General features: G+C 48.5%; 2 protein-coding genes across 3 annotated transcripts; both read right to left on the bottom strand.

Annotated features, from left to right (window-relative positions):
- Nucleotides 1-796: 796 nt before the first annotated feature.
- LOC130492742 (testis-expressed protein 47-like) lies at nucleotides 797-6,796 on the bottom strand. Its single transcript, XM_056866526.1, has 7 exons — nucleotides 6,728-6,796; nucleotides 4,437-4,506; nucleotides 4,042-4,145; nucleotides 3,632-3,696; nucleotides 2,703-2,898; nucleotides 1,627-1,786; nucleotides 797-834 (listed from the first exon to the last, which is right to left on the bottom strand). Exons 1-7 carry the CDS (start codon nucleotides 6,794-6,796, stop codon nucleotides 797-799), a joined length of 702 nt encoding a protein of 233 aa, XP_056722504.1.
- Nucleotides 6,797-10,246: 3,450 nt separating this feature from the next.
- SLC5A11 (solute carrier family 5 member 11) lies at nucleotides 10,247-27,148 on the bottom strand. Of its 2 annotated transcripts, none has more exons than XM_056866347.1 (14): nucleotides 27,077-27,148; nucleotides 25,670-25,774; nucleotides 24,791-24,850; nucleotides 23,607-23,711; nucleotides 21,202-21,307; nucleotides 18,971-19,051; nucleotides 17,809-18,014; nucleotides 16,487-16,622; nucleotides 15,622-15,729; nucleotides 14,573-14,723; nucleotides 13,447-13,615; nucleotides 13,133-13,348; nucleotides 11,655-11,790; nucleotides 10,247-10,494 (listed from the first exon to the last, which is right to left on the bottom strand). In XM_056866347.1, the coding sequence occupies exons 1-14, from the start codon at nucleotides 27,143-27,145 to the stop codon at nucleotides 10,247-10,249; spliced, it is 1,896 nt and encodes a 631-aa protein (XP_056722325.1). In that variant the 5' UTR covers nucleotides 27,146-27,148. The 2 variants fall into 2 exon arrangements, with proteins under 2 accessions (XP_056722325.1, XP_056722326.1); XM_056866348.1 differs by having other exon boundaries at nucleotides 10,247-10,458.
- Nucleotides 27,149-27,366: the final 218 nt, after the last annotated feature.

Raw genomic sequence — 27,366 nt, 5'->3', positions numbered from 1 at the left:
GTATTAACCATCCCTGCTTTGGTTTCTGTAAAGTCCCTGAACAGCTGCTGTTAAGCTGAAAACTTTGGAAAGACACATTTTTTGCTTTCAGTTGTTATAAATGGGTTGAACTTTGAAAGTGATTTTTGAACCTTTTTTTTTTTTGGACTTTCCTGAGTAAAAAAAAGTTTTGTTGCCGAAAGACAAATGCTGATCACTTTCCAAACTGAGCAAGCTGCCTGCGTTGCGGTCCCATCAAAATAATAAAAAAAGAACTTGGGGTGTTGGCACAGGGCTTCCCTTCTGGCTGTAGACCCTGCCAGGGCCAGAACTGCTTATCACTTGGGTCTCTGTTCCATAGGTTGGGCTCCGTTCAGTATTTCTGTGCTTTTAAAAGTATGATTCATGTAAAATGTTCACTTAAAGCATATGCACACAAAACCTTTCATGTGCTTCAGTCGCTGTGGTTTTGGTTTGAGAAAAAGGGAGAGAAAGGGTGGGAGCACCACCTCGGGGTGGGGTGGGGTGAAGAACAAGAGTGCACTTGCCAATGGAGACCATGCCGTGGGGCAGTGCCCACCAAAAGCAAATGCCCTCTTGCCCTGCCTTGCAGGGCTGCCTGTGTACACATCAGCACTAGCCACATAGCACAAAGGCAACTCCGAGTATGGAGAATGTTTGTATTTGCTAAGCAGGCCCTTCCCTCAGTGTAACCAAAAGAAGATTCCAGGCCGACTCAGACAACATTCGTCCGCTGCTGACTCCACCACGGTGGTCTCGCGAGCACAGTTAGTGTGCGTAGGGATCCTGGAGGGTTTCATGCAAACAGATGAGCAGGCGTGGGCCACACGGATTCTGCAAGAAAAACCCAACAGCCTCGTCATACAGTGCTTTTTGTATGCAACCAAAATAGCTTCCCTGCTAGCAGAGGCGAGTAGCATCTCCCCCCACCCACTCCGGAGTGTCTCTGCTTGGACAGTGTAATAACAGCCTGGCTTAAACGCTGTTTAAGTCGATTATGTCCAGTTACTGTTAAGATCCACCATACAGGCTAATGAATCAAGCAGGAGTCTCAGTGTGGGGAATTTGTTTCTTGTCTGGGAAGCTTTATGGTAGGTAAAAGATGTTCGTCAAGTGGCTGAACTTCCTTCCTTGTGTGCCATATCGGAGAATACAAACCATACAGGGCTGCAGAACCTGCTTGCATGGCCATGTAGAATACTCAGTCTTTTGGAGCAGAGACTTCTAACATGTTGCTCTTCTGAAGAACCAGAAATTTTCTACGAGTCCTGCATTTGAGTTCAAAGAACTGGCCGCAAGCTGTGAGCCGCGGTGTGTGCACTTGAGGATGCAGGCCGTTGCCTTGGGCTGGGGAAAAGGAGGTGTGACCTGTCAAGGATATCCAGCTTCTCCCTTCCTTTTAAACAGGTTTGTGCCGTGGGCAGATTCCCCTCCCCAAAATTATAATCCTCTCACACATCTGGGAACCAAAGTTAGGGGGCTGTCCCAGAATGTTTTGCTTGAAGGTCCACATTTCCTGAGCTTGAAGAAGCCTTTGTTTAACCCACCTGGAAAGCAGGGGGTGGTGAGCACACTTTCTCTGCAAAAAGTTTATCCAGGGCATACTTTCCAGGAGGGATATGGTACCTGAGTCCATGACAGGCTGCAGAGGGTTGTCATACAGGTCCAGGAATTCCTGTGGACTCAAGCATTTTTCGGCCTTGCAAAGGTACTTAATCGTTTCTGTTCGGATCAAGAGTTCCGGCACGACGGAGTGGAGGCAGTCTCCCAGGCCCTTATTGCCCACCTGGGCATTGAGAAAAGAAAAGAGAATAGGAGGAGTGTCTCAGATGACCCGCGTCAATGGTGTGTCTTAGTACACATCTGGATTGGGTGCCATATGTTCTGCTAGCTGCGGGCAACCAGAGATCCGTCAAAAGCGATCTGACGAAGTTCTTGCTGGACAGCGGTTTGTGTTCCATGGTGTGTAGATGTGGCTCATTGGCGGAGAACCTGCTTTGCACACAGAAGCGCCCCCCCCCCCCAGTTCAGTCCCTGGCATCTCCAGTTAAGGCTCTTGGGTAGCAGATGCCTTCTGTGGCTGAGACCCTGTAGAGGACTGAATTGCCAGTCATAGGACCGAACTAGACAGGCCAGTTCTTTGACGCAAGCATAAGGCAGCTTCGTATGTTCGCAGGAAGTAGCTCAAACTTCTCCCTGTGTTAGTAGAGGTCATTAGGAAGAATTTTCTAACAAAGCGGTCCCTCAGTGGAACAGGCTTCCTTGGGAGGTGGGGAGCGCTCCTTCCCTGGAGGTGTTGAATCAGAGGCTGGATGGCCATCTCAGCAATGCTGATTCTATTACCTTAGGCAGATGATGAGAGGGAGGGCACCTTGGCCATCTTCTGGGCATGGAGTAGGGGGTCACTGGGTTGTGTGGGGGGGGAAGTAATTGTGAGTTCCCTTCATTGTTCAGGGGGTTGGACAAGATTACCTTGGCGGTCCCTTCCAGCTCAATGATTCTATTCTATGATTCTATCTCTAAAACTGCTTCTGGGGGGAGGGGGCTTTTGAGAATTGGGTTTTTGCCCCCCAGCAAGGTTTTCCCTTCTGCTAGCACAGCCACCACATGCCCATCCTCACCACTATAGATCTCTGTCCCTTTAGTTCTTTGCTCCTTTACCGCTGTATTCAGATTCTCCCACAGTTGGGTCTGCTACTTACCTTGAGCGTGGCGAGGTAGACTCCCAGTTTGAGGATGAGAGTCAGACACTCCGTGATCACTTCCTCCGTAGTCTGGGTCTGAGAGATGTCTTCGAGAATTTCTGGCACGTCCACCGTTGTCGCATACCACTGTGTGAAGAGCTTGGTCGGGATGTTGTGAGACACCACCAGGATCTTCACGTCACGCAGGAAAGGCCTGAAGTGGGAAAGAGTCTCAAACTATCACAAGAGGCGACCCCGTTGTGGGCTGACCCAAGAGACTCTCTTCCACCCCTACACAACTGGGAAGACTTTCTCCAAGTGCAGCAACTGTGTACAATGTCAGGACCAAGGGCTCGGAGGAGTGGGTGACTGGCCCCCCAGCACGGGAATCCTTCTCCCCTTGGAGAATTGCCACAGTCTGAGTGACCCTGCATGTTTCCCAGAAGTGGGCCAAGGACACAGTAGAATAAACAGCGCATTGTGGGCCACCAGCACCCTTGAAAAGAGGCAGGCTGTTTGGTGCAAGTTTTCACAGGCATCCTCCTCAATGACTTTACTTGTAAGCAGATAAGTTTTTTTTTTCTTGGCTTCTTTGCCATTGGAATGGACCCAAAGGCCTTCTGGACTAATGGAGTGCCTGCTGGCAGAGCTCTCCCTGAAATGTACGCACATGCACACATTTGCCCCACATAATGAGACCATGTTATGTTTCTCTTCAGAACCTGCCAGTGATTCTAATGGGTAGCCCTTGGCAAACTGGCTCACACTCACAAAAACATGTGCCACGATCCATTTGTTTTTTTAGTCTTTGAAGTGCCAAGGAATTCTGTGGTGTTGGCTGCAGTAGATTAACGTGGCTACCTCTCTGGGAATGGTACTGAGCACCCCTGCCCCCCCCCAAACATGCTCATGCACACTGGGAAAGCTGCAGGCTTTGAATCACTTACTCTGGCCCCTGGTTTTCTGAAGCTGCCAGCTCCTTAAGGATGTGGTAGAGCGTGCCGCTGGATGACTGTTAGGAAGGTAATCAATGTATACGTTACAGTGGAGCCTAAAATCTTCTGATAGGGAGGGGTAAGACCACCGGAACAGGACAGAAAATTTAGGAAATGTTTGAATGCAGTTATTAAAATCTAGGTTTGAAGCCCCCCTTAAAAAAAAAAAAAAAACCTACAGGCTCAAGTCAAATCCTCAGTTCCACATAGTGCATTATGGAGACTGATTGAAAAAAGGCAGGCAGCAGCAAAACCACCTCTGTTCACCTCTTACCTTGAGAACCCTACGTGGTCACCATAAGTCGGTTGCAACTTGACAGCAAAAAAAAGGGGGGGATAAGCCTGTGATTTCCCCAACTTGCCTCGAGAACATGAAGAATACAGCTAGAATAGATGAGAAGAACTCCCGAGACGGGTTCCCCCAGGTGGAACTTGGCAATCCTCTTAAAAAGTTGTTCATGGAAAGCTTATAAAGAGAGGAAAACAGATTAGCAATCCACGTATGGAGATTTAGCGAAGTTCTGAAAAGGGGACTCCTGCTAGAGCTTGTGTCTTGCTTTGCATATGGCTGCTATAGGGTACTTCGAGGTCTAATAACCTTCCCTTCCCTTAGAGGAAACTTGCATTGCTTTGAGGTATTGGTGCCTGCTCTGAACGTATTCTAACTCTCCAAAGCACCAGAAAGCACCAGCTATTATTAACAGAGCCCGCAAATGTCTGTGCATCCCTAAGGACAAGGTGGGAGCAGCTACCATACCTATGACTTCTCCGCCGTCTGTGTTTTCTGGCAGCATTGCAACGAGGAACATTCGATGGAGCAGATACTTCTGTGTGGAAGAACACCAGAGTTGTGTTAGTGTGAAACTGCAAAATCCACTTGCAAACAATCCTTAAAGTGCATTGGAAGTGGATTGAAAGTGCATTATTCAGCATGTGTGAAAACGCAGTTGGTGTGGGGCCTGAGAGAGAAAAGGAAGCCGTGGGGTGGGGGTCTGGGACTGAAATTCCACAGGGAACAACGTGGCTCCTTGTTTTTAATAATGGGACAATAGCTGGGAGTGCCTCTGAGCATGTACAGAGTGTGATCAAAACAAAGCCTTTCTAAAAGGCAAGAAGGCCCTGAGCGTGTATTTGCTGTCCTGTGTGCCCCAGCCCAGAAAAACCCCTTCCTGGCTTTCTCTCTTCCCGTTTTGCTGGCTGGCTGCAGAGAAGGTGCCCCCCCCCCGGCCCGCTGCCCCCCAGACTCCGTCCAGGTGGCCGGCCGACACTTTCACACATGTTGGATAATGGCACGTTCGATGCACTTTGCAGCTGGGTTTTACCGTGTGAGCTGGCAAAATCCACTTGCAAACGATCATTAAAAGGGTACTGAAAGTGGATTGGAAGTGCATTATTTGGCATGTGTGAACGTGCCTCCGGGGAGACAGAGAGGATAGGCTGTGGGGCAAAGGGGAGAAAGGAGGGTGGGGCAGGGTGGAGACGAAGGCCCACAGGTGCATTGGATTGGATTCTCGGGCTGCCCTTTCCTGGCCAAGCCAGCCGGGCTCGGAGGGGCTCTTTGGAGCCGCATGAGGAGAAACTGGGAGAGCAAAGAGTGGAATGGACTCCATGAGAATTGGGGAGGGGTCTCCCACAAGGCCCTGTCCTGAGGAAAACCCCGGCAGAAAAAAGCCCTGTGGTAAACTGAGGCAGTTTCCGCTTGAGTGGGGGGGGGGCTGTGGAAATGGGCCACCTGAGGCAAAGCCGTGAGGTGAAACTGGAAGGAGCAGCCATGAGTGGGTGGGATGGCCAAGAGATGAGGAAATGAGGTGGGGAGGAATTAGGAGGTAAATAACGCCTGAGAGAGGGGGGAAAGGGGGCCGTGAACTCCATGGGAATTGGGGGGGGTCGTTTCCCCCCCCCCACAGGATACTGATATGAAGAGAAACCTAGAAGAAGGCAAAGAGGGGGATGAAACCCAACCTGGAAAACAGAAGCTGGGTACCCAAGGCTGGGTGGGATAAATGACATTAAAATAATTATAATGAAAATGTAATTTATTTGGAGCGCTACGTCTAGATAAAAAAATATTTTAAAAACGTTAAAAGAGCACAATGGCAGTTCCTTAAGGTAATTGTGCTATAACCACCCACTGTGTGTGTGTGTGTGTGTGTGTGTGTGTACACACACACACACATACATACATACATATACATACATACATATACATATATACATACATATATATATATATATATATATATATATATATGTATGTATGTATGTATGTATGTATGTATGTATGTATACACACAGTTTAAATCAAACCAGGCATGTATACAGGTTGTCTAAAAAAATTGAATAATATTAGGTTAGTCTCTTATCTATTAAGAAACCAATTATGTAAATCTTAAAAAGAGATGTTTGAAAACACTCACATATTACCACTTACACAAACAACTGGTGAGATTGACTCAAGTTGTTATACAGTAAAACACAATTAAGCAGAATGCCATTGTGCTGTTTTACTGTTTTTAAATGATTTTCTATCTTGACGTAGCACTCCAAATAAATTAATATTTTCTTTTTTATATGTATTTTATTAGGTTTTTCTAGGGATACAGAAGAAGGGAAACAGTTAAATTGGGAACATTACATTATTGGGTCGGCATATTTTCATGAAGAAAAACCTGTCCGAAAAGGCCTTGTGGTCAAATGAGCGGTGGGGTGGGGTGGGGGGTGGGATTGTGAGAACGGACCCCTCGAGGCCAAGCTGTGAGGTAAACCCAGAAGGAGAAGCCATGAAGAAGTGGGGCAAGGGAGTGTGTGTGTTTGTGGGGGGGGGCACAAGACGAGTGGTTGTGAGGTAAAATGTGACCCCCTCCCCAAAGTGACCGTGAAATGGGGCAGTTGTGGGTTGAGGGCTGTGAGAACGGGGGGGGGGGGCAGGTTACGAGGCGAAGCCTGTGAATCGGGGCCAGGGGCAGCGTGCGGCGGTGAGAATAAAGAGGGCTTTGGGAAGAAACGCTACGAGGCCGTGCCGAGGGGGATTCTGCCCCAGATGTGCACCTTCATCTGCTGGCGCCGGATCTCCTCCAGCATGCCGAGGAGCGTGTTCCTTGGCACCGTGTTGGCCATCGCCAAGATGGCTCCCTAGCTGAGCACGCTGGTTCCGGAAGCCGAGAGAAGAGTCCGAGGCCAGCGACGCGGATTCTCAAAGCACGTCAGCCTGCCTTTCTGCCTTTTGAGCTGCTTCCAATGTGGATGCCGGTAACCAAGGATTATCATTTTTTTTTGCAGCTTTTCTAAACAACTGTGCCAGTTTTGCTCCAAACTGGAACCCAGAACCGCCTCCTCAGGAATGATGAACACAAGAAAGCAAGCATTCCTGTGCCCTGCTGTTACATATGGATCGACCGACCGTGTGGGTTTGTCAGGAAACACGAGAAGCTGCCTCCTACTGGATCAGACCCTCTTGGGTCCATCAAGGTCAGTACTGTCTACTCAGACCGGCAGCAGCTCTCCAGGGTCTCAGGCAGAAAAAGGTCTTTCACCTCACCTGCTTGCCTGGTCCCTTTAACTGGAGATGCTGGGGATTGAACCTAGGGCCTTCTGCATGCCAAGCGTATGCTCTACCGCTGAGCCATGGCATCTCCCCAAACCTACATGAACACACGTTAAACTGCCTTATACTGAATCAGACCCTCGCTCCATCTAAGTCAGTATTGTCTACTCAGACCGACAGTGGCTCTCTAAGGTCTCAGGCAGGGGTCTTTCACATCACCTGCTTGCCTAGTCCCTTTAACTGGAGATGCCGGGGATTGAACCTGGGACCTTCTGGGACCCTCCCTGGACTTGCTTTTTGGCAGTGAGCTTAAATCCTTTCTTGGGGAGAAGCATTACTGGTCCAGAAGAAGCACACGGAGGACACCAAGGTTGCCTAAACCACTTTATTGTCAGTTTGTCGGCGCTAGGTTTACCAGTACTGCTGCCTTTCTCTGGCACCACTTAAGAGAATTGCATAGCTGAGCTTGCAAGGTTATCGGTGCAATCTGTCAGGAGCTTCTCCTGCACAAATCCTGACCGTTGCTGTGAGGCTGGCCCAGGAGAACGTCCCTGTGGATTGTGCCTACCCTTTCCGCATGGCGCTAGAGCGAGGAAACGTAGTACCGGGTTAGTCTGGTTATTGCGCTGTGAGGGGAACTGACCAACAAAGCAAAATAGCAGCACAGACAAACAGAGGCATCTTCCCACTGGTGCCTGTTTCCAGTCAGGACAATAAATAAAAAACACACCAATTGACATTCTAGGAGCGGGGGGGAACAAGGAAATGCATCACATTGCTTATAAAATACTCTGTACAAATACTTTCGCTGGTTTAATACACAGTAAAAGGCCCTCGAAACACATTTTCTGTGTGTATGCATGAAAATCCTTCGGTATCTCTGCTTCGCTTAACAAAACAACACAGGTTGCAGACGTACCACACCCAGCGGAGTTCATGGGAAGGACTACCACTGACTAGCATTTGGGAAATGCCCCTTTTCTTTCTTATTGTCAGCACTGATATGGGTTTCCCATCCGGCTAAAGGCCTCAGCCCCTGCCCTTCCTCATTTACCTTCCTAAGAGAAGCCTCGGCCCTTTTAATTAGCACCCGGTATTAGTTTCACTACCTAAGCCATGTTCTCCAAACACCGCTGAAAAAATACAAAGCTGTACATTATTGCATGTGTCAATCCAATAACATTGGTGAATATATACACCGGCGGGGGGGTGGGGGGTGGAGAGAGAGCATTTTGCTCTCAGAGCAACTGTGAGCTTTTTGACGTGTCTACGTAGCAATGGCAAACCAATTCTGAGTCTGGCAAACTGCCGTTGGCTCCCTTCCAGTTAGGTATTCTGGGAAGAGGCTTCTCAGCATCCCCTCTCACGGTGCCCAGTAAAATTAAATTGAAGTAGGTTCGGAATAGACTGTTCGTCACAATGCCTAATTGGCTGGCGGAAAGGGCCATCAAGTTGCAGCAAACTTATGGTGACCCCCCCCCCCCCATGTAGTTTTCCAGGCAAGAGATGTTCAGAGGTGGTTGGCCATTTCCTGCTTCTCCGAAGCGGACACTGGACTTCCTTGGTGGTCTCCCATCCAAGTACTAACACCAGAGCCGACCCTGCTTAGCTTCCCAGATCTGAATGGATTGGACTAGCCTGGGCCATCCAGGCTATTAACTCGTGGAACTCCCTGCCTCAAGATGTAGAAATGGCCATTTTGTTTGAATAGGTCTATCAACTGCTGTTGTCCGTGGTAGCCAAAAGAAAGCTTCCATTCTTGCTTGTTCCTGCTCTCAAAGCTGTTTGCTCTGTTGCTGCCTGAACTCAGGTTGTCTCTCTTGGCACTCCTCTTGAGGAGGACTCTGCCTTTGTCAACTAAAAAAAATAATCCTGTAACACAATTAATTTTCAGAGGGCAGTTGGCTGATTCTTTTATGGAAGCACAGTTACGTTCGAGGCCTCTTTGTGGATCCGACTTCTGATTACATTTCCATTTTAGTTGTTTTAATGTTATAGTTGGGGGCTGCATTTTGGGTTGTGAACTGCCTCGTGCAGATTGCTGTCAGCCACCTTGGGTTCACAAGAGGAAAGGTGGGGCAGAAATGTTTTAATAAATAATGAATAAATAAATAAATATCCAGAGGACAGGTATGCCTCTGTTGGCTAGATGCTTGCATCCTCCTTCCCAGAGGTATGTTTCTGTTGGGAACAGAATGCTAGACTCACAGAACTCGGTCTGATCCAGCAAAGCACATATTTTCCTCAAAAGGCTAGAACTGACTGAATTATTTCCTTGAGGAACATCACGGCAGTTCATTGAGTTTAAAATCAGCTTGAGATTCAGGTGCACCCTCAGAACATATCTGTGAGGGAATGTCTCCAGTTTGGCATCTTAATACTAAAATGCCCACAAAGCGGCTATCTACGAAAGGGACGTGGCCCAGAAAACACAAAGCTAACATTACCGCTCTGCGAGCTGCTGGGTGGGTAGAGGAGCCCGTCCTGCAGCTGATCTACCCTGACCTCTTCATACAGACGGATTGGGGACCAACGGAAGCTGTGGCCCGGGAGGGCTGGGTGCTCTGAGCAACGGCCTCCCATTCCCAAAGGATCCCGAGGCCTCATCCAGTATCTGCCTTTGAAAGAGGGAGCCGCACAGTCTGCCTAGCACAGGTCCTAAAGCCAAAGCGTCATGGTGTTAGAGACAGAGGCACAACTGGTGGTCATGAGGGCCAGGCCATTTAAAATGTGAATGCCAACAATACAATCTTTTTTTTAAAAAGGCTTCCCCCCCCCCCTTCCCAGCAAGCCTTTTACAATCCTTGGCCCATAGCTTTGTTGAAGCTGTGCTGGACCCTGCCAACTGCAAATACCTCAAGTGCTTCTGAGAAACATAAGCCTTTCTTTTCTTCGGGGTGTAAGGACAGTTCATACATTTTTACAGAAACATTATACAAAAGTTAACAGTTCGTCTTAAGTCGTTCATATTTTAAACCCAAATGTGTATTAACAGTGTCTCATCAGTCAGGCAGAGCCGAGCGCTATGCGAAGTAACCCCAGAGGAAGATGCCAGCACTTAAGCACAAGATCAAGTTGATGTTGAGGACGTGTTTCACCCACGGCGCTTCTTTGGGGGGAGCCATAGGGACTTCAGCTTTGGCAGCTATAGGAGTGTCTCTTTCTCTGCTGTCCATCCCACAGACCCACAAAAACAGCCTCATCAGTTTAGAAGCCTTCTTGCCACCCAAAGTACCTGGAGAGGAGACAGTCAACGGTGAGACAACGATCCCTGACCATAGGAACATTTGGCCTGTGCAGAAGGTGGTAAGGGAGGTGCTCTCCTTCCCTGGAGATTTTTAAGCAGAGGCTAGATGGCCATCTGTCAGCCATGCTGATTCTATGACCTTAGGCAGTTCATGGGAGGGAGGGCACCTTGGCCATCTTCTGGGCGTGGAGTAGGGGTCACTGTGTGTGTTTGTGGGGAGTTAGTTGTGAATTTCCTGCATTGTGCAGGGGGTTGGACTAGATGACCCTGGTGGTCCCTTCCAACTCTATGATTCTATGAAGGTCTTCAGGCTTATTCTCAGATGCCACACCTGGTAGCTTAACTTGGCACTCCCTAAAACCAAAATTCTCACGTGTCCTTCCAACAAAGATATCCCACATTTTAAAGTCCCCAACCCTTCATCACCACAAACAGAAGACCATGCCCTTTTGTTCAGGAATGTTTAACCGAGAAGAAACACCTGCCTAGATTCTCTGCAGACCATTGCTGAATTATCTCCAATCTATTCCTTTACACATGCTGCTGAGGGTGTGTTAAGCACTATGCAGCATACGAAGCTACCTTTATAAGCTACGTTTCCTGGGTGTCAAATCAAGGTGTTTTTTTTTTTTTAAACACCTGCTACCTGAGATTCTCTTAATTGGAGATGCCAAGGATTGGCCCTGGGGCCTTCTGCGTGAAATACAGCTGTTCTACCACCAAGCAACATCTGTGCCTGACTGTCCCTTGCTAAGCATTGCATCTAGAGGTCTCTGTGATACAAGCAGTCAAGTGACTTTCTGTCAGCTTAAGGTGACCCTGCCACCTGAACCTTGAGGTGAGGTCAGGGGGATAATGGGATTCAGTTTCAAAGAGGGGATTTCTCTGGATCTCATCAGGGAGCTGGGAAGGCAAAGGGCTACGTCTTGAGCAGCTGCCAGAAGAAATAGGCAGTGCCAGGATTGTTGGCTGGCTTCCTTAGCATTAGGCAACACTTCTTGGATCTCTGTGCCTGGTGGCAAAGAAAATTCTGCATTTGCAAGGTTCAGATCAGCGTCAAAGTTCGCCATGACTCTGAATGCCTCAGTGTGACGGGAGAAGTGAAATGTTAAAAAAGATCTCCCCCCTCCCCGTCATTGGCATATACTGAATGCAAAGGTTTGGTGCAGCGGTGGGTCACATACTTGTCTTGTCGTTGCAAACGTTTTCTGGGCCGTCGCTAACGCTGAGCTGCACTGCAGGAGGAGGGGAAGCCTCGGGCAAGGGGCGGTCCTTCACTGCTGGAACATCCTTGCGGGTGAACCACGTAAGACGGCTGACCTGTTGGCACAGAAAGAGCTCATGAAGCAAGACAGCTTCCCTTTGCAGACTCCCAAGTTTGCTCAGTAAGGACAGCGCTGCTTAATAACAGTGGCTCTTGTTTATTTTTCTGTATCCGCTTGCAGGCCTGTGAATTCTCTGACTTATTGGAAGTTCATAATGTAGAACTGGTTGCAGAATTAAGCCCCGTGAGAATATACTCTTTTAAAGTTTCTAGTTGTTACGGCTGTAAAGACTGGCTTTGGGAAAGCCGTCTGCACGAATTGGTGAGATCTCTCTGGGGAAGGGCAGTTAACCGCCCAGTACCTGTCTCTAGTTCATCCCCTGGCTGTAGGATTTAATACACTTTGCTTCCACTGATTTCAAACAGGAATAAGGACCGGTTCACACGGCAGTGTGGCATCTTTCCCTTCCCAGTCTGGTTTTTACAGTGAACCAAACCACCATCCTTCCAAAGAAAGCCCCTTGCAAACACGTCCCTGGACAACCGGGGTCAATGGCATCTGGCTCTATTACAGATGAAGAGAAAAGGTAACCAGATAATGGGGGTTACCGCACTTTGTATTCCCAGCAATGTATTAAGAGTTTTAAAATGTTATAAAAAACATCGATTTAAAAGGGTTTTTGGATACTACGGCTTATAAATGGTTGGACAACGTCTTCACAGCCAAAGGGGCCAAACAAAGTGCGAACAGTATTTTTTATAACATTTTCAAACTCTTAATACATTGCTGGGAATACAAGTGCGGTAACCCAGAATGAACCACACAATTCATGCACGATGGGTGTGCCGGGGCACTAAGAGCTGTGGGGACCCGTGTCTTATCAGTGGGTCCACTAATGGCTAAGGGGTACTGAGTGATCAATAAGAGTTTTGGTCTATAAGCTTTTGAGAGTTAAGGCTCCCTTTGTCAGATACAAGTAGGAAGGGATTTCTACCCTGCTCTAATCAAGCTGATTACATTTTGGCATTGTGCCTCTGCATCCCGATTCCTTTATTTGCAACACCCCTCCCACCTTCAAGCTGGAATATAAGGACTCCGGGATCTCCATTCCTGCTTGTATTTGATGAAGGAAGCTTTGACTCTCAAAAGCTTATACCCAAAAAAATCTTGTCTCTAAAGAGCTACTGGAACCAAACCTAGCTCTTCTGCTGTAGACTAACGTGACTACCCTAGCTTACAGCACTTAAACTAGCTTATAGCAATTAAACTAGCTCATTGCAAAGTTACTCTTTCGCTCCAGGCCTGTGGAAAGGTTTGAGGGACCCTGAGAGCAGGACAGTAAAGCAGATGTACATAAAAAAACACAAGTGGCCAGTGCCCAATTTGGCAGGACACACCATTCCTTCCGTCGGAGGCTCTGTCAAGAGGCTGACCACCACCACCACCACCAACGTGACGACAGACAGGATGATGGAGAAGTAGAGATAGTGGACATATTTCACCACAGCCGGCCGGCTGTCTGGCTCGTCGCATCGTGGCAGCATGTAGACAAAATCCAGCACCATCCGGATCAGGCCCAGTACCATCCCGACCAAGAGGCCACTGAATGCACCCTGGGAGAAAAGAACAATCCCACGTTGGAACAAGAAGCTAGGAAGCACTGCATCACGATCCCTGTGCCTTTCCCCCCCACACCTCTCCACGGCGTTACCTTTTCATTCGTCCTACGCCAGAAGCACCCCAGGATGAAGACTACGGCCACAGGAGGTTGTAGGTAAGAACTGATTGACTGGATGTAAATAAAAAGCTGGCCGCCTTGGCTGGCCTGGACCAGCGGAATCCAGAGGATGGACACAACCACGAGGAGCAGGACAAACACCCTGGGGGACACGGAGAAAGTCCTGGTCATTGCTTGCTCAGCTGTGCAGTTCATTTTGTGATTCAGGCTTGGGTCCTTAGCCTCGAGCCGCCCCTTTCCCACTGTGCGGCACCCTCCTCTGGCACGAGGTGCCTCTCAGTTCATCGGGTTTTTAATTTATTAATCAAAACACTAGAAGAACCTGGTCTTGCATGAACAGAAATCCCTGCCACTGGAGGAAGGCCTCTGCCACACAGCCCTCCCCTCCGCTCCCAGAGGAGTTTTAAAAAGCTCTCGCCTCTCAAAAAACCTTTCGGTTATCAGACTGTGTACATTGAATTTGGGATTCTTAGAATCATAGAATCCTAGAGTTGGAAGGGACCACCAGGGTCATCTAGTCCAACCCCCTGCACAATGCAGGGAATTCAGAACTACCTCTCCCCCACACCCCAGTGACCCCCTACTCCTCATGAGGTCATAGCTGATTTCTCTATGAGAAATGGCAGACACGCTTCTCTTACAACCAGCGTGCCTACCATAGCTGACCTGTCATGCCCAGCCACCGGAGAATGTTGGGTATATGCCAGGGTGCACACCGTTCATGCAGGGCAACAACTAAACCATATAGGGCTAGCCATTGTGCTGTGTGAGCTCTCCATGCAACATGGAGCAATGCCCCAGTATCTTCTCCATGGCACAGGGGCTCCATGGCATACAAATCAATATAGAAAGAGGTTATCTGAAGGGGGGGAAAGTTTGCAAAAAAAAAAAAAAACTGCCAGAAGTTTTTGGTGACTTTTGTATGAAGCAATATTCATTACCTGAGTTGCAGTTAACACTTTCTCTGTTGGATCTGTTTGGATCCCCTTTGGTCCAAAATAGCAGGTGGTGAAAACAAGCAGATCTGCTGTAACGCAAAACAGCCAGAGGTTTTCTGGGACTCCCGGTGGAGCCGTGCCACATGCTTAGCATGTCTCACCTGCCAACGATCATCAGTTCCCATTCGGAAGACAGAGGCCTGAAATGCCGCCAGAGGTCCATGGTGAAAATGGTGCTGGCGCTGTTGAAGATGGAGGTCAAGGATGACATCAGGGCCGCAATCATCACTGACATCATCAGTCCTCTGAGCCCTGGAGCCAAAAAGAGAGGAGGAGGGCCTTGTTGAGCCAGCCTGGGAGGGGCCACGAGGCTTAGCCTGAACCAAGCATGAACATGAGAACACAAGAAAGGCCCTGCTGGATCAGACCCAGGCCCATCAAGTCCAGCAGTCTGTCCACACAATGGCCAACCAGGTGCCTCTAGGAAGCCCACAAACAAGACGACTGCAGCAGCAGCATTGGCCTGCCTGTGTTCCACAGCACCTAATATATTAGGCAAGCTCCTCTGGTCCTGGAGAGAATAGGCCTGCATCATGACTAGTATCCATTTTTACTAGTAGCCATGAATACCCCTCTCTTCCATGAACATGTCCACTCCCCTCTTAAAGCCTTCCAAGTTGGCAGCCATCACCACATCCTGGAGCAGGGAGTTCCAGCATTTAACTATGTGTTGTGTAAAGAAATATTTCCTTTTATCAGTTTTGAATATCTCACCCTCCAGCTTGCTCCCGAGGCCACTGAGGAAAGTAACTTTGAAGGCTGCATCCCTCCTATTGAGCAAAAAGCTTGCACCCCACTCCAGGAAGAAACAGATAACCTCACGTGGAAGGTGGGAGCCCAGAAAAACTCTTCAGATGACTGTTCATAGTCCTTGCACGCTTACCAGGTAGGTCAAAGTCTCAGCCTTCCAAGGCTAAGTTTCACTTGCTGGTTATCTCTGCGCCAGCTTCTCTTTGAATGGGAAGTGATTTGTGAAATTAGAAGCGTGCGTGAATAATATGTTGAATAATCCTATATTAATGTTTTTATAGCTCCTTTGTTGTAATGATTGCTCTTCCTTATGGTGCTATAATGGCTAGTTTGGTGTCTAGGGTACAAAGTGCCTGCCTTACCTTGCCAAGCCTCTTTGGGTTGCAGAGCTGCCCCTTACCTATTGGTAGAAGTTCAATGACAAGTTTTGGGTAAGCAATGTCCGAACATCCAGATGGGTTGCCGCAGATATCTTCACAGGCTTTTGGATCGGCACAAGCCACCAGATCTGCCACACAACGCAATTAAAAACAGCCCCCCCCCAAAAAAAACCTGTCAGAGAGGGAGAGCTGTAGAGAGCCGATAAGCATACAAAACCATGAGCATACAAGCATAGCCCTCATTCACGTACATTGTTCCCTGCCAGAATGGGGGTTGAACTAGGGTGGCCCGCTCTGGGTTGGGAAATACCTGGAGATTTTGTGGGTGGATCCTGAGAAGGGCAGGGTTTGGGGAGGAACGGGACCTCAGCAGGGTATAATGCTGTAGAGTCCACCCTCCAAAGCAGCCATTTTCTCCAGGGTAACTAATCTCAATAAGACCCAACAAGAGATGGATTGACTCAATAAAGGAAGCCACAGCCCTCAATTTGCAAGATCTGAGCAAGGCTGTCAAAGATAGGACATTTTGGAAGACTTTGATTCATAGGGTTGGCATGAGTCGAAAACAACTTGACGGCACTTAGCGCACGCACACAATTAATCTCTGTTATCTGGAGATCCATTATAATCCCAGGAGGTTTCTAGCCATGACCTGGAGGTTGGCAACAGCTTGCATACAGCAGCAGCATCTCCCTTCTGTGCTCTTTCTGGAATTTGACCCTGCCTGCCCATTTGACCTCTTTTGATGCATGACAACTACCAAAACAACCCTCCCCGCAACAAATCCTCTTTTACATTAATTGTTTTTTAATAGATCCAAGAGTACGTGACCCCTCTGCAATGGTGACCTTGGGCGGAAGGCATCACCTGCCCGTTGCTTCTTACCTGGAAAGAGGATGCGGCTGATCATGCCGGGCAAAACCATCATAAAGAGAGGCAGGACCTTCAGGTAGGAGGCCAATAAGGACCCTCCCTTGGCATGAGAGAGGGACTTGGCTGAAAGTGACCTTTGAACAATGACCTGTGGGCGAAGGGAACATTTTTGGTACAGGGCCTCGGAAGGCAAATAGAGACGGCTTGAAATGGGCATTGTTTATTTGTAATTAGTACAGCTGTATATCTGATCCTTTTTTGGGGAGCCCCATATTGTATTGTTGAAGGCCAAAACTTTCTCTGCAGGACAGCAGTGACCTCAAAGCAACAGAGAAGAAGCGCTCAAACGGCTGGTGCCAGGGGGGTGCTATTTGGGATTGGAGGACTCAAGTTAAGAACATCAGAAGAGCCCTGCTGGATCAGACCAGTGAGGGTCCATCTAGTCCAACATCCTGCCTCACACAGTGGCCAGCCGGTCGTTGTGGAGGTCCCAACAATGGGGCACAGAGGCTGAGGCCTTCCCCTGATGTTCAGACCCCTGCGAGGCTGGGGAGCAGCCAGCGTGGTGTAGTGGTTAAGAGCGGCTGTTTGAAGCAGTGGACTCTGATCCCGGAGAACCGGGTTTGATTCCCCCCACTCCTCCACATGAGTGGCGGAGGCTAATCTGGAGAACTGGATTGGATTCCCCACTCCTCCACATGAAGCCAGCTGGGTGATCTTGGGCTAGTCACACTTCTCTCATCCCCACCTACCTCACAGGGTGTCTGTTGTGGGGAGGGGAAGGGAAGGTGATTGTAAGCCGGTTTGATTCTTCCTTAAGTCGTACAGAAAGTCGGCATATAAAAACCAACTGCTTCTTGTTACCTTACAAGAGTGACATGGAGATCCGTCTCACAGCATGGAATGAAACAGATCACATTCAAGAGGATGATGTGATTTCTCTCCCCACCCAAGATGCCCCCAAGATACAGGGACAGAGCTGCAGGGGATTAGTCGCAACTCTTCTGTCCTTCAGAACTGGCTCTCCGGCCTCTCCTTTCTCTCCTAAGGTTGTGCATGGAGAGTGGGGAGGGGCCGTGGCTCAGTGGTAGAGCATCTGCTTGGCATGCAGAAGGTCCCAGGTTCAATCCCCGGCATCTCCAGTTAAAGGGACTGGGCAAGGAGGTGATGTGAAATACCTTTCTCTGCCTGAGACCCTGGAGAGCCGCTGCCAGTCTGAGAATACTGACTTTGATGGACCCTCAAGGGTCTGGTTCAGTATAAGGCAGCTTCATGTGATGTGATTTGCTGTCGTCCAGAAGAAACGCCCGCCAATGAATCCAGCTAACTCTCACCTGGTCTGTGCACCAGTACCACAGAGACGGGATGGTCATTCCAACCAAGACCCCTGGCCATGGGAGGTCAGAAGTCACAGGGTCCCTGAAGATGTGAAAGGCATCTTCCCTCGGCAAGCCGCAGCTGCTGTTTCCAGGGTGGCTCTTGGCAATGGCCTTGAAGTACCGGTCCTTCAAATCCTCAAGCCCTCCAACTTTGGCAAAGCCTGAAAAGGGAAACCGAAACCTGCTGTTGGCAGTCTGCTCTATATGGGCTATTTCACTGAACTCGTTCGGTTCAAAGAATGAGATTTATAGCCCACCATAGGAGGAAACTGTGATCTCATACTGTCAGCTATTCAGCTATAATAACCACCACCATCCTCCTAATATATTCCCTATAACATTGCCTGCTCATACACACACCTAAGCCTCATAAGGACCTGCTGCCAGATATGATGAGTCTCAGCATTGATAGAATGCTTTAGAATATGTATTATATTTTATGACTCTCAGCAGCTCTGAGCCGAGCCGTGGCCAGGTAATAGAGCGGGATACAAGACCAATAAATAAATAACCTTTAAAGCTCTTCTTACAGATTAAGGTAGGACAGAGTGATCATCTCTCCCTCCAGAAGGTCGGACCAGAAACTGGGTTGAAATCAAATCAAAAGAGTTTCCGCCTAGACATTAAGAAGAATTCTCTGACAGTTAGAGCGGTTCCTCAGTGGAACAGGCTTCCTCGGGAGGTGGTAAGTGCTCTTTCCCTGGAGGTTTTGAAGCAGAGGCTAGATGGCCATCTGTCAGCAATACTGTTTCTGTGACCTTAGGCAGATCATGAGAGGGAGGGCATCTTGGCCACCTTCTGGGCATGGAGTAGGGGGTCACTGGGGATGTGTGGGGGAGAGGTAGTTGTGAATTTCCTGCATTGTGCAGGGGGTTGGACTAGATGACCCTGGAGGTACCTTCGCACTCTATGATTCTATGATCTCCACGTCGCACCCATGGAGGCGGGAGGGGCAGGGGCTGAGAGATAATGGCGTGCCTGATGAGGCCACCAAGTGAGTTCAGCGCCGGGATGAGATTGTGGGGTGGGGGAGTGATACAGAATCAACCGGAGCCCTTTTGCTTTCCCTATAGTTCGGTGGGGATCAGGCGGAGAGTATCCTAAAAAAGCTACTCACTGAAACCCATGAGAGTCAGGGCACCGGCCAGCATGATGACTGTTTGCAGGGTGTCCGTGTAGATCACTGCTGCCAGGCCACCTGTGGAGAGAAGAGGAGGGAGGAGGACGTGGTCTGGCCACCAGTTCTGCCCCCTATTTGGGCAGGCATCTAAAAACCCTCGAGGCTTCTGGGGGCTGTCACAAATGGGGTCTGGAGGATCAGCTGACTCCCTGGACTGAGGTGGTTTCGAGAGAAGCGTTGTCTCTTGTAAACGGGACACGCATCGAACGTTTTAGCTGTCCCGACTCAAACCCTCGCCTCCTTATGACAGAGTAGATGGAAAGGGACCGATTCTAAGAAAATGTTTGAAAGACCGTTAGAAGAAGCGGTGGCGCTTGCTAGACTGGAGGCCAGAACAGAATAACCCTTTTCTGGGGCGACTTTCATCCTCTTCTTGATCTCTGGAACTCAACCAAGGTTTTTGGTTGCCCGCTAAATCACCCTCCGTGTTTTCTCATTTCCCCAAATGCCTCAGAAACCAAAATTTTCTGGTCACTTCCTCCTTGAGAAACATCTCTGTTTATCCAGGTTACCTTTAATGATGATGCAACCATATGCTCTATGTTTAAAAAATTCCGCCACTCCCTGGATTCTTTTGTTTGTTGGCAAATGAGTTCATCTCAGATTTTATCACTGTCTGTGATGACCTTCGAGAAAGATTTAGTGCCCGGGCCGAACAAAGGGAGTGACTTAACCACCCAATCAGGTTTTACCAAAATGAACTTGATCCCTGGGGTGGGGGAGCAGGATTTGGCCATGTCAAGTTTCTAAGGGGCCTAATCACAAAGTCTTTGTGTCCTCCATTTGTCCACACTTGTTTAGAAAACATGCTCTGGGAATTCTGTGCATGGAGATTAATTCCCAGGTGTGCAAGGCCCCGATTCTGATTGGTACTGCAGACAGAAGGGGTTTAACCCCCCCAAGCTCCTTTTCTGATCTGAAATGGCCCAGAGGAGCTTAAGGAAACTAACATGTAACACATCAGTACATAATAAGTGTAATTAACAGGGCTTCACGGGTTCATAATGCATGATTGGGCCCTTCAGTTCACAAGGTGACAACTGTGTGGCAGATAGTGGGCCTGTGTCTGTTGGCAAAGCACTGAGAGGGGACAACCAGCCCATTCAACAAGCCCAGTTTACTGACTCCACACACCGCAACCCTTGGGTCCAAATTAATCCTCAATTAAAGTAGCAGGTAGAAAAGCAAATGGTAATCAAAGTTGTCATTGCCCTTGGGGTGGGGCCGTGCCGTTGTCACATGCTCTGTACTGATTATGCCCTCTGTAATGGGCACCTGCACGAAATTCTGTCTGTCTTCTGAATGTTCATCTTTCACATCAATAGGAACCCGTCAAGCCTGAGACACCTCGTGTCTGGTGGGACAGCAACCGGATGTGCATCGAACCCATTCACACGACCACATTCCGCCTGACTCTCCATCAACAGGTAACTAAATTGCCATGTTGGATTCGAGTCCAGTATCACCTTAGAGACAAACAAGAGTTCCAGGGTATAAGCTTTTGAGAGGCAAAGCTCCCTCAGCTCTGGAAAGTTTACACCCTGAAACTCTTGTTTATCTCCAAGGTACTGTTGGTCTCAAATATGTTTTACCATACACCAACACGGCTACCCTCTGAAACTAAATTGCCATGGGTTCCCCCACCTAACGGGTCAAAAACTGTTATTGTGTTTGCTTGAAGTTGTTGTTCCAGGCTTTTATTTTGTGGTTTTTATCAGCTAAGGATTTTAGTGCGACTGAGTTTCTTAAATATAACAAGGAATTCTCACAATGATTCGATAACCTTAAGCAGATGATGAGAGGGAATGCACCTTGGTCATCTTCTGGGTATGAAGTGGGGGTCACTGGCGTGTGTGTGGTGGGGAGGTAGTTGTGAATTTCCTGCATCGTGCAGGGGGTTGGACTAGATGTCCCTGGTGGTCCCTTCCAACGATTCTATGATTTGCATACTGAGTTTCTGACGAGATCATTGTTTCAGTCATCATTGCTTGTTTGTTGCCTTAATACTGTTGGTTTTATTATTGCTATTATATGATTTATTGTTCTACACTTTCAATCTCTGTGTTGTTAGTTGCCCTGAATGCTGTTATAGAAGGGGGTGGGGAAGAGAGATAAGGAGATAAACCAAAACACTTTCCCATCCGACCCCTGAGAGCGCTCGGACTCACCTGCCACAGTATAAATTGCTGTGATTATCAGCAAGCCGATAACAGCCACGTAGAGATCCCAGTGCAAGGCTTGTTGGATGAACAGGGCCCCAGCATACATGTCGACCTATTAAAGAAAGAAAAGGCTGCAGTAGATGCCAAGCAGGGCACCTTTCCGCAGGGGAGCAACCAGAAGGCACACGGAGACGTATGAGGAGGAGAGGTGGTCCATCAGACTTGCGGCCCCCATAGACAGAAGACTGGCTTCCGCCCTGCTAAGGAAGAATTATTGGCGCAGTATTTAGCTTTTAGCTGTGTCAGATTTTGATTAGATGTGTGTAGAGAGCTCAGGGCATCCTACTGAGTTTTAAGTTGGGGAAGGGGTTTACTGGTCGGCAGCTGCTGGGCCTGTTGACATGCAAAGCCTGGGCAAATTGTCCCCGACGCACCCATTCTGGACAAGCCCAGCCACGTGTATCATCTCCTGCTCCGATGCAGGCCACAGCGGAGTATAAAAGCAGGTCTCTGACTAGTGAAACCTGTGGTGCACCTTGGTTGACAATCTAGGCCTGTCCCAGGGGGGAACCCTCCATTGTTTGCCACAGCCCAATGACTCCCTGAAGAAATCACAAGAAGCCAGTTAATTATGCCGAGAAAACAAGCCAGCTTTTGAGAGGGCCAAACTAGGAATATGTAGATAGTTGCAAAGTTATTGGCTGATACTGACCCAAATGTAACCCTCGCTGTGGCAAAATTTTTATCTACCGGTATGTTTTTAATTATACTTATTTTTAGCTGTACTGTTTAGATATTATATTTTTTGTATTATGGTTATTTATGTACTATGGAATGTACTGAATTTGTTTTGCTTATGACCAGTTGGTCCTCAAGCATAAAGAATGGAATAAAGGAAAGAAAGGACTAGGGACATCTTCAGGTCAGTCTTGGCTGCAAAAACATACAATGCCCTGTTGTTGATTACAACTTGTAGAAGAGGAAGGGGCCCAAATGGAAAGAGGGCTCCAGCATTTCTTTCTAAGGGCTGTACAACTGTTAATGAGCAACTACAGAGAAAGTTTCGTGAGTTACTCTTTAAAGCTTGGCGGCCAAGGAGGCCTAGTAAATAACCAGGCAGGCCAATCATCTCCTGGGCTTCCTCTACACGTAGCCCTTTCTGCTGTGGTCGGCATTTCCTTTTCATCTGTATCTAGAGAATAAGTTTACACAACAGAGGAAACCAAATAGAGGGGAGCCAAAATAGAACACCTGGCAACAGACAGAATCGATAAGGAGGGCAATTCTGTTCTTAGACCTGGGCTGCTGCAAACTGACCCGCTGCCATAGGGCTCTCTCCCATGTTACTGCAGCTCTCTATCAAAGTTCCTGTGGGGAACCTGCAGTTTCAGCTCTTTGGTGTCGTGCCTGGATCCATAGGCTTAACCTCCCTGGGTTATGAGTTTATATTGGATAGAGGTCACAGCCATAGGTTATCTTACAGGTTCTTTCCATGTAAGGCTTTAGAAGCGATGTGGTCAGCACATGTTTTTGAAAACACCACACAGAACCGGTGACCTACACTTAGCCTTTCCGGAATGGATCCATGGCCGCAATCGTAGATTCTTCTTGTGTCCTGTTTATAGCTTTGGCTATGGAACAGTTGCATGGGTAACCCGTTCTAACCTGACACTTCCCATATTTAAGAATCATAGAGTTGGAAGGGACCACCAGGGTCATCTAGTCCAACCCCCTGCACAATGCAGGAAATTCACAACTACCTCCCCCCCACAGACACCCCAGTGATCCCCTATTCCATGCCCAGAAGATGGCCAAGATGCCCTCCCTCTCATCATCTGCTTAAGGTCATAGAATCAGCAGTGCTGACAGATGGCCGTCCAGCCTCTTCTTAAAAACCTCCAGGGAAGGAGCTCTTACCACCTCCCGAGGAAGCCTGTTCCACTGAGGAACTGCTCTGACTGTCAGAAAATTCTTCCTAATGTCTAGAAGTCAGAGGACACCTCTGAATAGGATCCTGTCTTTCCCAGATGGATGTGATGTCAGAACAGATTCTAAAAGAACAGGCAACTAGGGGCAATACATCTCCCACAAACCTGTCTACGTGCAGGGAAAGAGCCCTTTAAAGGAGCCCCTTAAAGATTAACCACTTCTGGCCAAGTATGAGTTTTTGTGAGCTACAGCTCACTTCGTTAGGACGTGACTATGTGCCGGGAGAGTGGGATCCGTCCGTATTCTTTTGATGCAGCCCCGTGGTTCAGAATTTCCCTCTCCTTTCGTTTCTTTGTCTGTCGTTCCACACCTGCCACATTACAACAGCAACAGCAACAGGCAGAAATGACACTTATTAAGCCTATGTTGACCTACTCTTTCCAAGCCAATTCTGTTCTGTCTCCTCTCGTCTCCTTACTTACTGAGATTTTGGTGAATATATAGATAAACAAGTAGAGAATCGCTAGGAAGATCTGTATCCTTTTGCCACCAAACCGTTTCTGCAAGTATTCTGGCATGGTTGTAACCTGTAAGGAATGGGAAAGTGTCAGTCAAGGGGGTGGGTGGAGATATTTTGCAGGGAAGAACACACCAGAGCTTGTATATGGCTGATGCTGAGGGTGGTGTGGGGGCAAGTTTTGTGAGGTGCTTTGGGGTGTGATTTGCCTTATTCAGCAGCTCTCCCAGCGTGTGAGTTGAGGGCACAGCAGAGAGAACTCTGAGCAGACACAGACACGACTCCTATCTGCGTTGGGTGATAAGGGACTATTGCAGGGCAAAAGGCATCAGTGCGCTGGGGGAGGATACAGCAGTGACCTTGGTCCTCGGTCCTTCTGGCATGCCGGCTCCAAAGGCCCATGCCCTCTTCCTCTCATAACTTTTTGGCATATCCTCACTCTAGCAAAGGAAAGAACAGGCAGGACTCTGCTTTCAGCAACATTGCCAGACGCACAAAAATATTTGTGCAGGCATGAAAACCAAGGGCTTTCTCATGAAGCTCTGTGCTCTCCTACACCAATATAAGGTGCCTATCAGTGCCACTCTAGCAAGCTCAGTGGCTGAGCATCAGCTTGGCATGCAGAAAGTCCCAGGTTCAATCCCCAGCATCTCCATTTACGGACTAGGCAAGTAGGTGATGTGAAAGACCTCTGCCTGAGACCCTGGGGAGCCACTAGGAAAACAGGAAAACAGAGCCACTACTGGTCTGAGTGGCATCTTGGCCATCTTCTGGGCACTGGGTGTGTGTGTGGGGAGGTAGTTGTGAATTTCCTGCATTGGGCAGGGGGTTGGACTAGATGACCCTGGTGGTCCCTTCCAGCTCTATGATTCTATGAGTACACAATACTGACCTTGATGGACTGATTGAGTATAAGGCAGGTTCATGTGCTCATGTGAACAAATCTTGTGGCTCTGGGGTCAGCATTCCAAACTGACAGGCCGGGCAGCTTTACCGGCCAGAGAGGGCCAAGTAGGGGGCTGGAGCCAGTGCTTCCCTGCCCACTGAGATTGCCATGATCTGGGAAACGTTACTGTTGAGGAAGTTGACTTGGGAGCAGGTTGCCAGTACCCGAGAAAGGACGTGTGGATCTCAGGCCTTTGTACTTACCCCAGCAGCCATGTAGATGGGAAGGAACAGCCATGCCAGGACCAGGACACAGAACATGCCCTAAGGAAGGAAGGAAGATGCAGGTCAGAGGGAAGGGCAGAGCCACAAAACCAGCTGAACACCGCGTGAACAGGCTGGGTAAGATAGAAGGGCCCATGATACAGGTGGCATAAGAACACAAGAAAAGCCCTGATGGATCAGATCCAGGCCCATCAAGTCCAGCAGTCTGTTCACACAGTGGCCAACCAGGGGCCTCTAGGAAGCCCACAAACAAGACGACTGCAGCAGCATTTATCCTGCCTGTGTTCCACAGCACCAAATATAATGGGCAAGCTCCTCTGATCCTTGAGAGAATAGGTATGCATCATGACTAGTATCCATTTTTACTAGTAGCCATGAATAAATGCTCTCCTCCATGAACATGTCCACTCCCCTCTTAAAGCCTTCCAAGTTGGCAGCCATCACCACATCCTGGGGCAGGGAGTTCCACAACTCTGTGTTCGGTGCACAAATCTATTGTCTTGTGCGTTCATTTATTTTATTTGTAGCCCTTCTTTCTCCCTGAGACTCAAGTCAGATTTTGCATTGTATCTCTCCTTTCCTCTAAGGAGCTCAGGGAAACATGTGGTTCTCCCATCCCTATTTTACCTTCACAACAACCCTGGGAGGTTGGTTAGGCCGAGAGTCAGCAGTTGTCCCAAGTTCACCCATCGAGCTTCAGGGCTATGAAGCAGGTCTCCCAGACCCTAGCCCACCACGCTGTCCACTACACGTAGCTGCCGGTGGAAATAACCTCGGGTTTCTTGGTGTTATTTGCAGACAGAGGAAAGCCTTGCCCAGCATTCCAATGCCATGTCGGGCAATAGAAGTGGTACTCACATTCCACTCGTAGGCTGTGGCAGCGATTCCAGACGCAGCCCCAGAGCCCGCCAGGCCGATGAAATGCCCGCTGCCAACGTTACTCGCAAACAGAGAAGCCCCCACCTGTCAGGAGAAGCAGTCGGTCAGCCTCCGGTCAATTTCTCTCTCCCTTGCCAAGATTTCCACACTCTGCCTAGCAGAGAAGTATTCAGCCAGGGCCCTCCAAAGGGCTGTTTGGTTTCTCTTGGAACAGCGTCCTGTGCGTTTGGTGGCTACCGCATTGTACTGGCCGTTTTGTCTGAAATTGCCGTAATTAGTTAATGCAGTTATTACCCAGGATGCAGGCCAGGCTGTTATTGATCTGTAGATGAACCCTAATACAGTCTGGTGTATTTTGTGCTGTTTGTGGCAGCGTTTTCGAATGGAAATGAAGGCCCTGGTTTGTCCAGCACGGACTAACCGCATGCTTAGTAGGCAGCTTGCAGGAGAAGTGAGCAGGTTGGAGTTGGGGGGTTGGTGGTAAAAGCCCCTCAGTTTCCCAGTGCATTGCAGCCCCTCCCCCCACCCCTTTGTTTTAAACAGTGGCAACTACAAATAGGAAAAAAGACGAGGAAATGTTTAGCAAAAGAACCAGTTACATTAACCGCTTCGCATGAGCGTGTGAAATATTTATTTATTGTCACCAAATATGGACTTTTTAATTAGTATTGCTATTTCTGTTCCATGGGTGAACAACAGTGAAACAGGATGAGTAACAGAACAATTATTATTTTTTAAAAAAAGAGGAAATAGTACAATTACAAGAAAGAAAGCAAGATTAGGAAGCAATTAATTACAGGATTAATGGCTACGTGGCCAGCAGCCAGGAAGACAAGTTCACTCTCAGGGACTGAATGGGACCTTCCCTTGAATGGGCACGCTTCATATCTTTTCCTGTGGGAATAGGGCATTGTGAGATATTAATGCAGACTTAGTTCTACATTAAATGTAGTGTACATTCAGGCATTTTCTGGTGCACAACAGTGTCCGTATTTTGGCACAGCTAGACCACACATGTAAGTTAAAAAAAAAAAAGCAAATTAGAGTGGATCAGGGGGAACCACCCAAAACGAAGTGCATAATCCAGATTCCACATGTGCTCGTACACATGCCCATTCACACACAAGCCTGAACACAGATGAGCAGCAGGAAGAGGAGAGCCGGTTTTGATTTTCAGCAATTGGGTCTAAAGGACAGGCATAGAAGTGTCCTGGTGGCAGCTTAGGTGGCAACCCCAAGCCCAGCCTACATCGCCAGTCTCTGCTGAAGAGCCTTCTGTGTTGTGCCATGTGTGAACTCTGCCAGCGTAGGTTGGGGATAAGGCTGGAACCCCACTGGAACGAAAACACCCCATGAAGACTGATTCTCATCCAGGAGATCACTTACCGGCCACCACACCATTTCCCCTCCGGCTAGGAAGTAGCCCTTCACGGTACTCCGCTTAGTCTTCCACATGGACTGCAAAAAAACATAAAAAGGGGCAACCCTGAAGATACATCAGTGGCTTCTCCAGAAACACCCCACCCAACTGGAAGAGCATGGGCAACATTTACTGTTTTTCAGGTCTTTTGTGAACAGCAGGACCTGCCTTTGGATCTGGCTACTGATTCTGTGCCCACTGTTTTTACAAGCCCAGCTGGCACCTTCGGCATGCAGATCACCCCGGGCAGGCAATT

The sequence above is a fragment of the Euleptes europaea genome, chromosome 21, assembly GCF_029931775.1.
Source record: "Euleptes europaea isolate rEulEur1 chromosome 21, rEulEur1.hap1, whole genome shotgun sequence".
NCBI lineage: Eukaryota > Metazoa > Chordata > Lepidosauria > Squamata > Sphaerodactylidae > Euleptes > Euleptes europaea.
The sequence above is the reverse complement of the archived record's forward strand: the minus strand, read 5'-3'. Positions and strand labels throughout refer to the sequence as shown.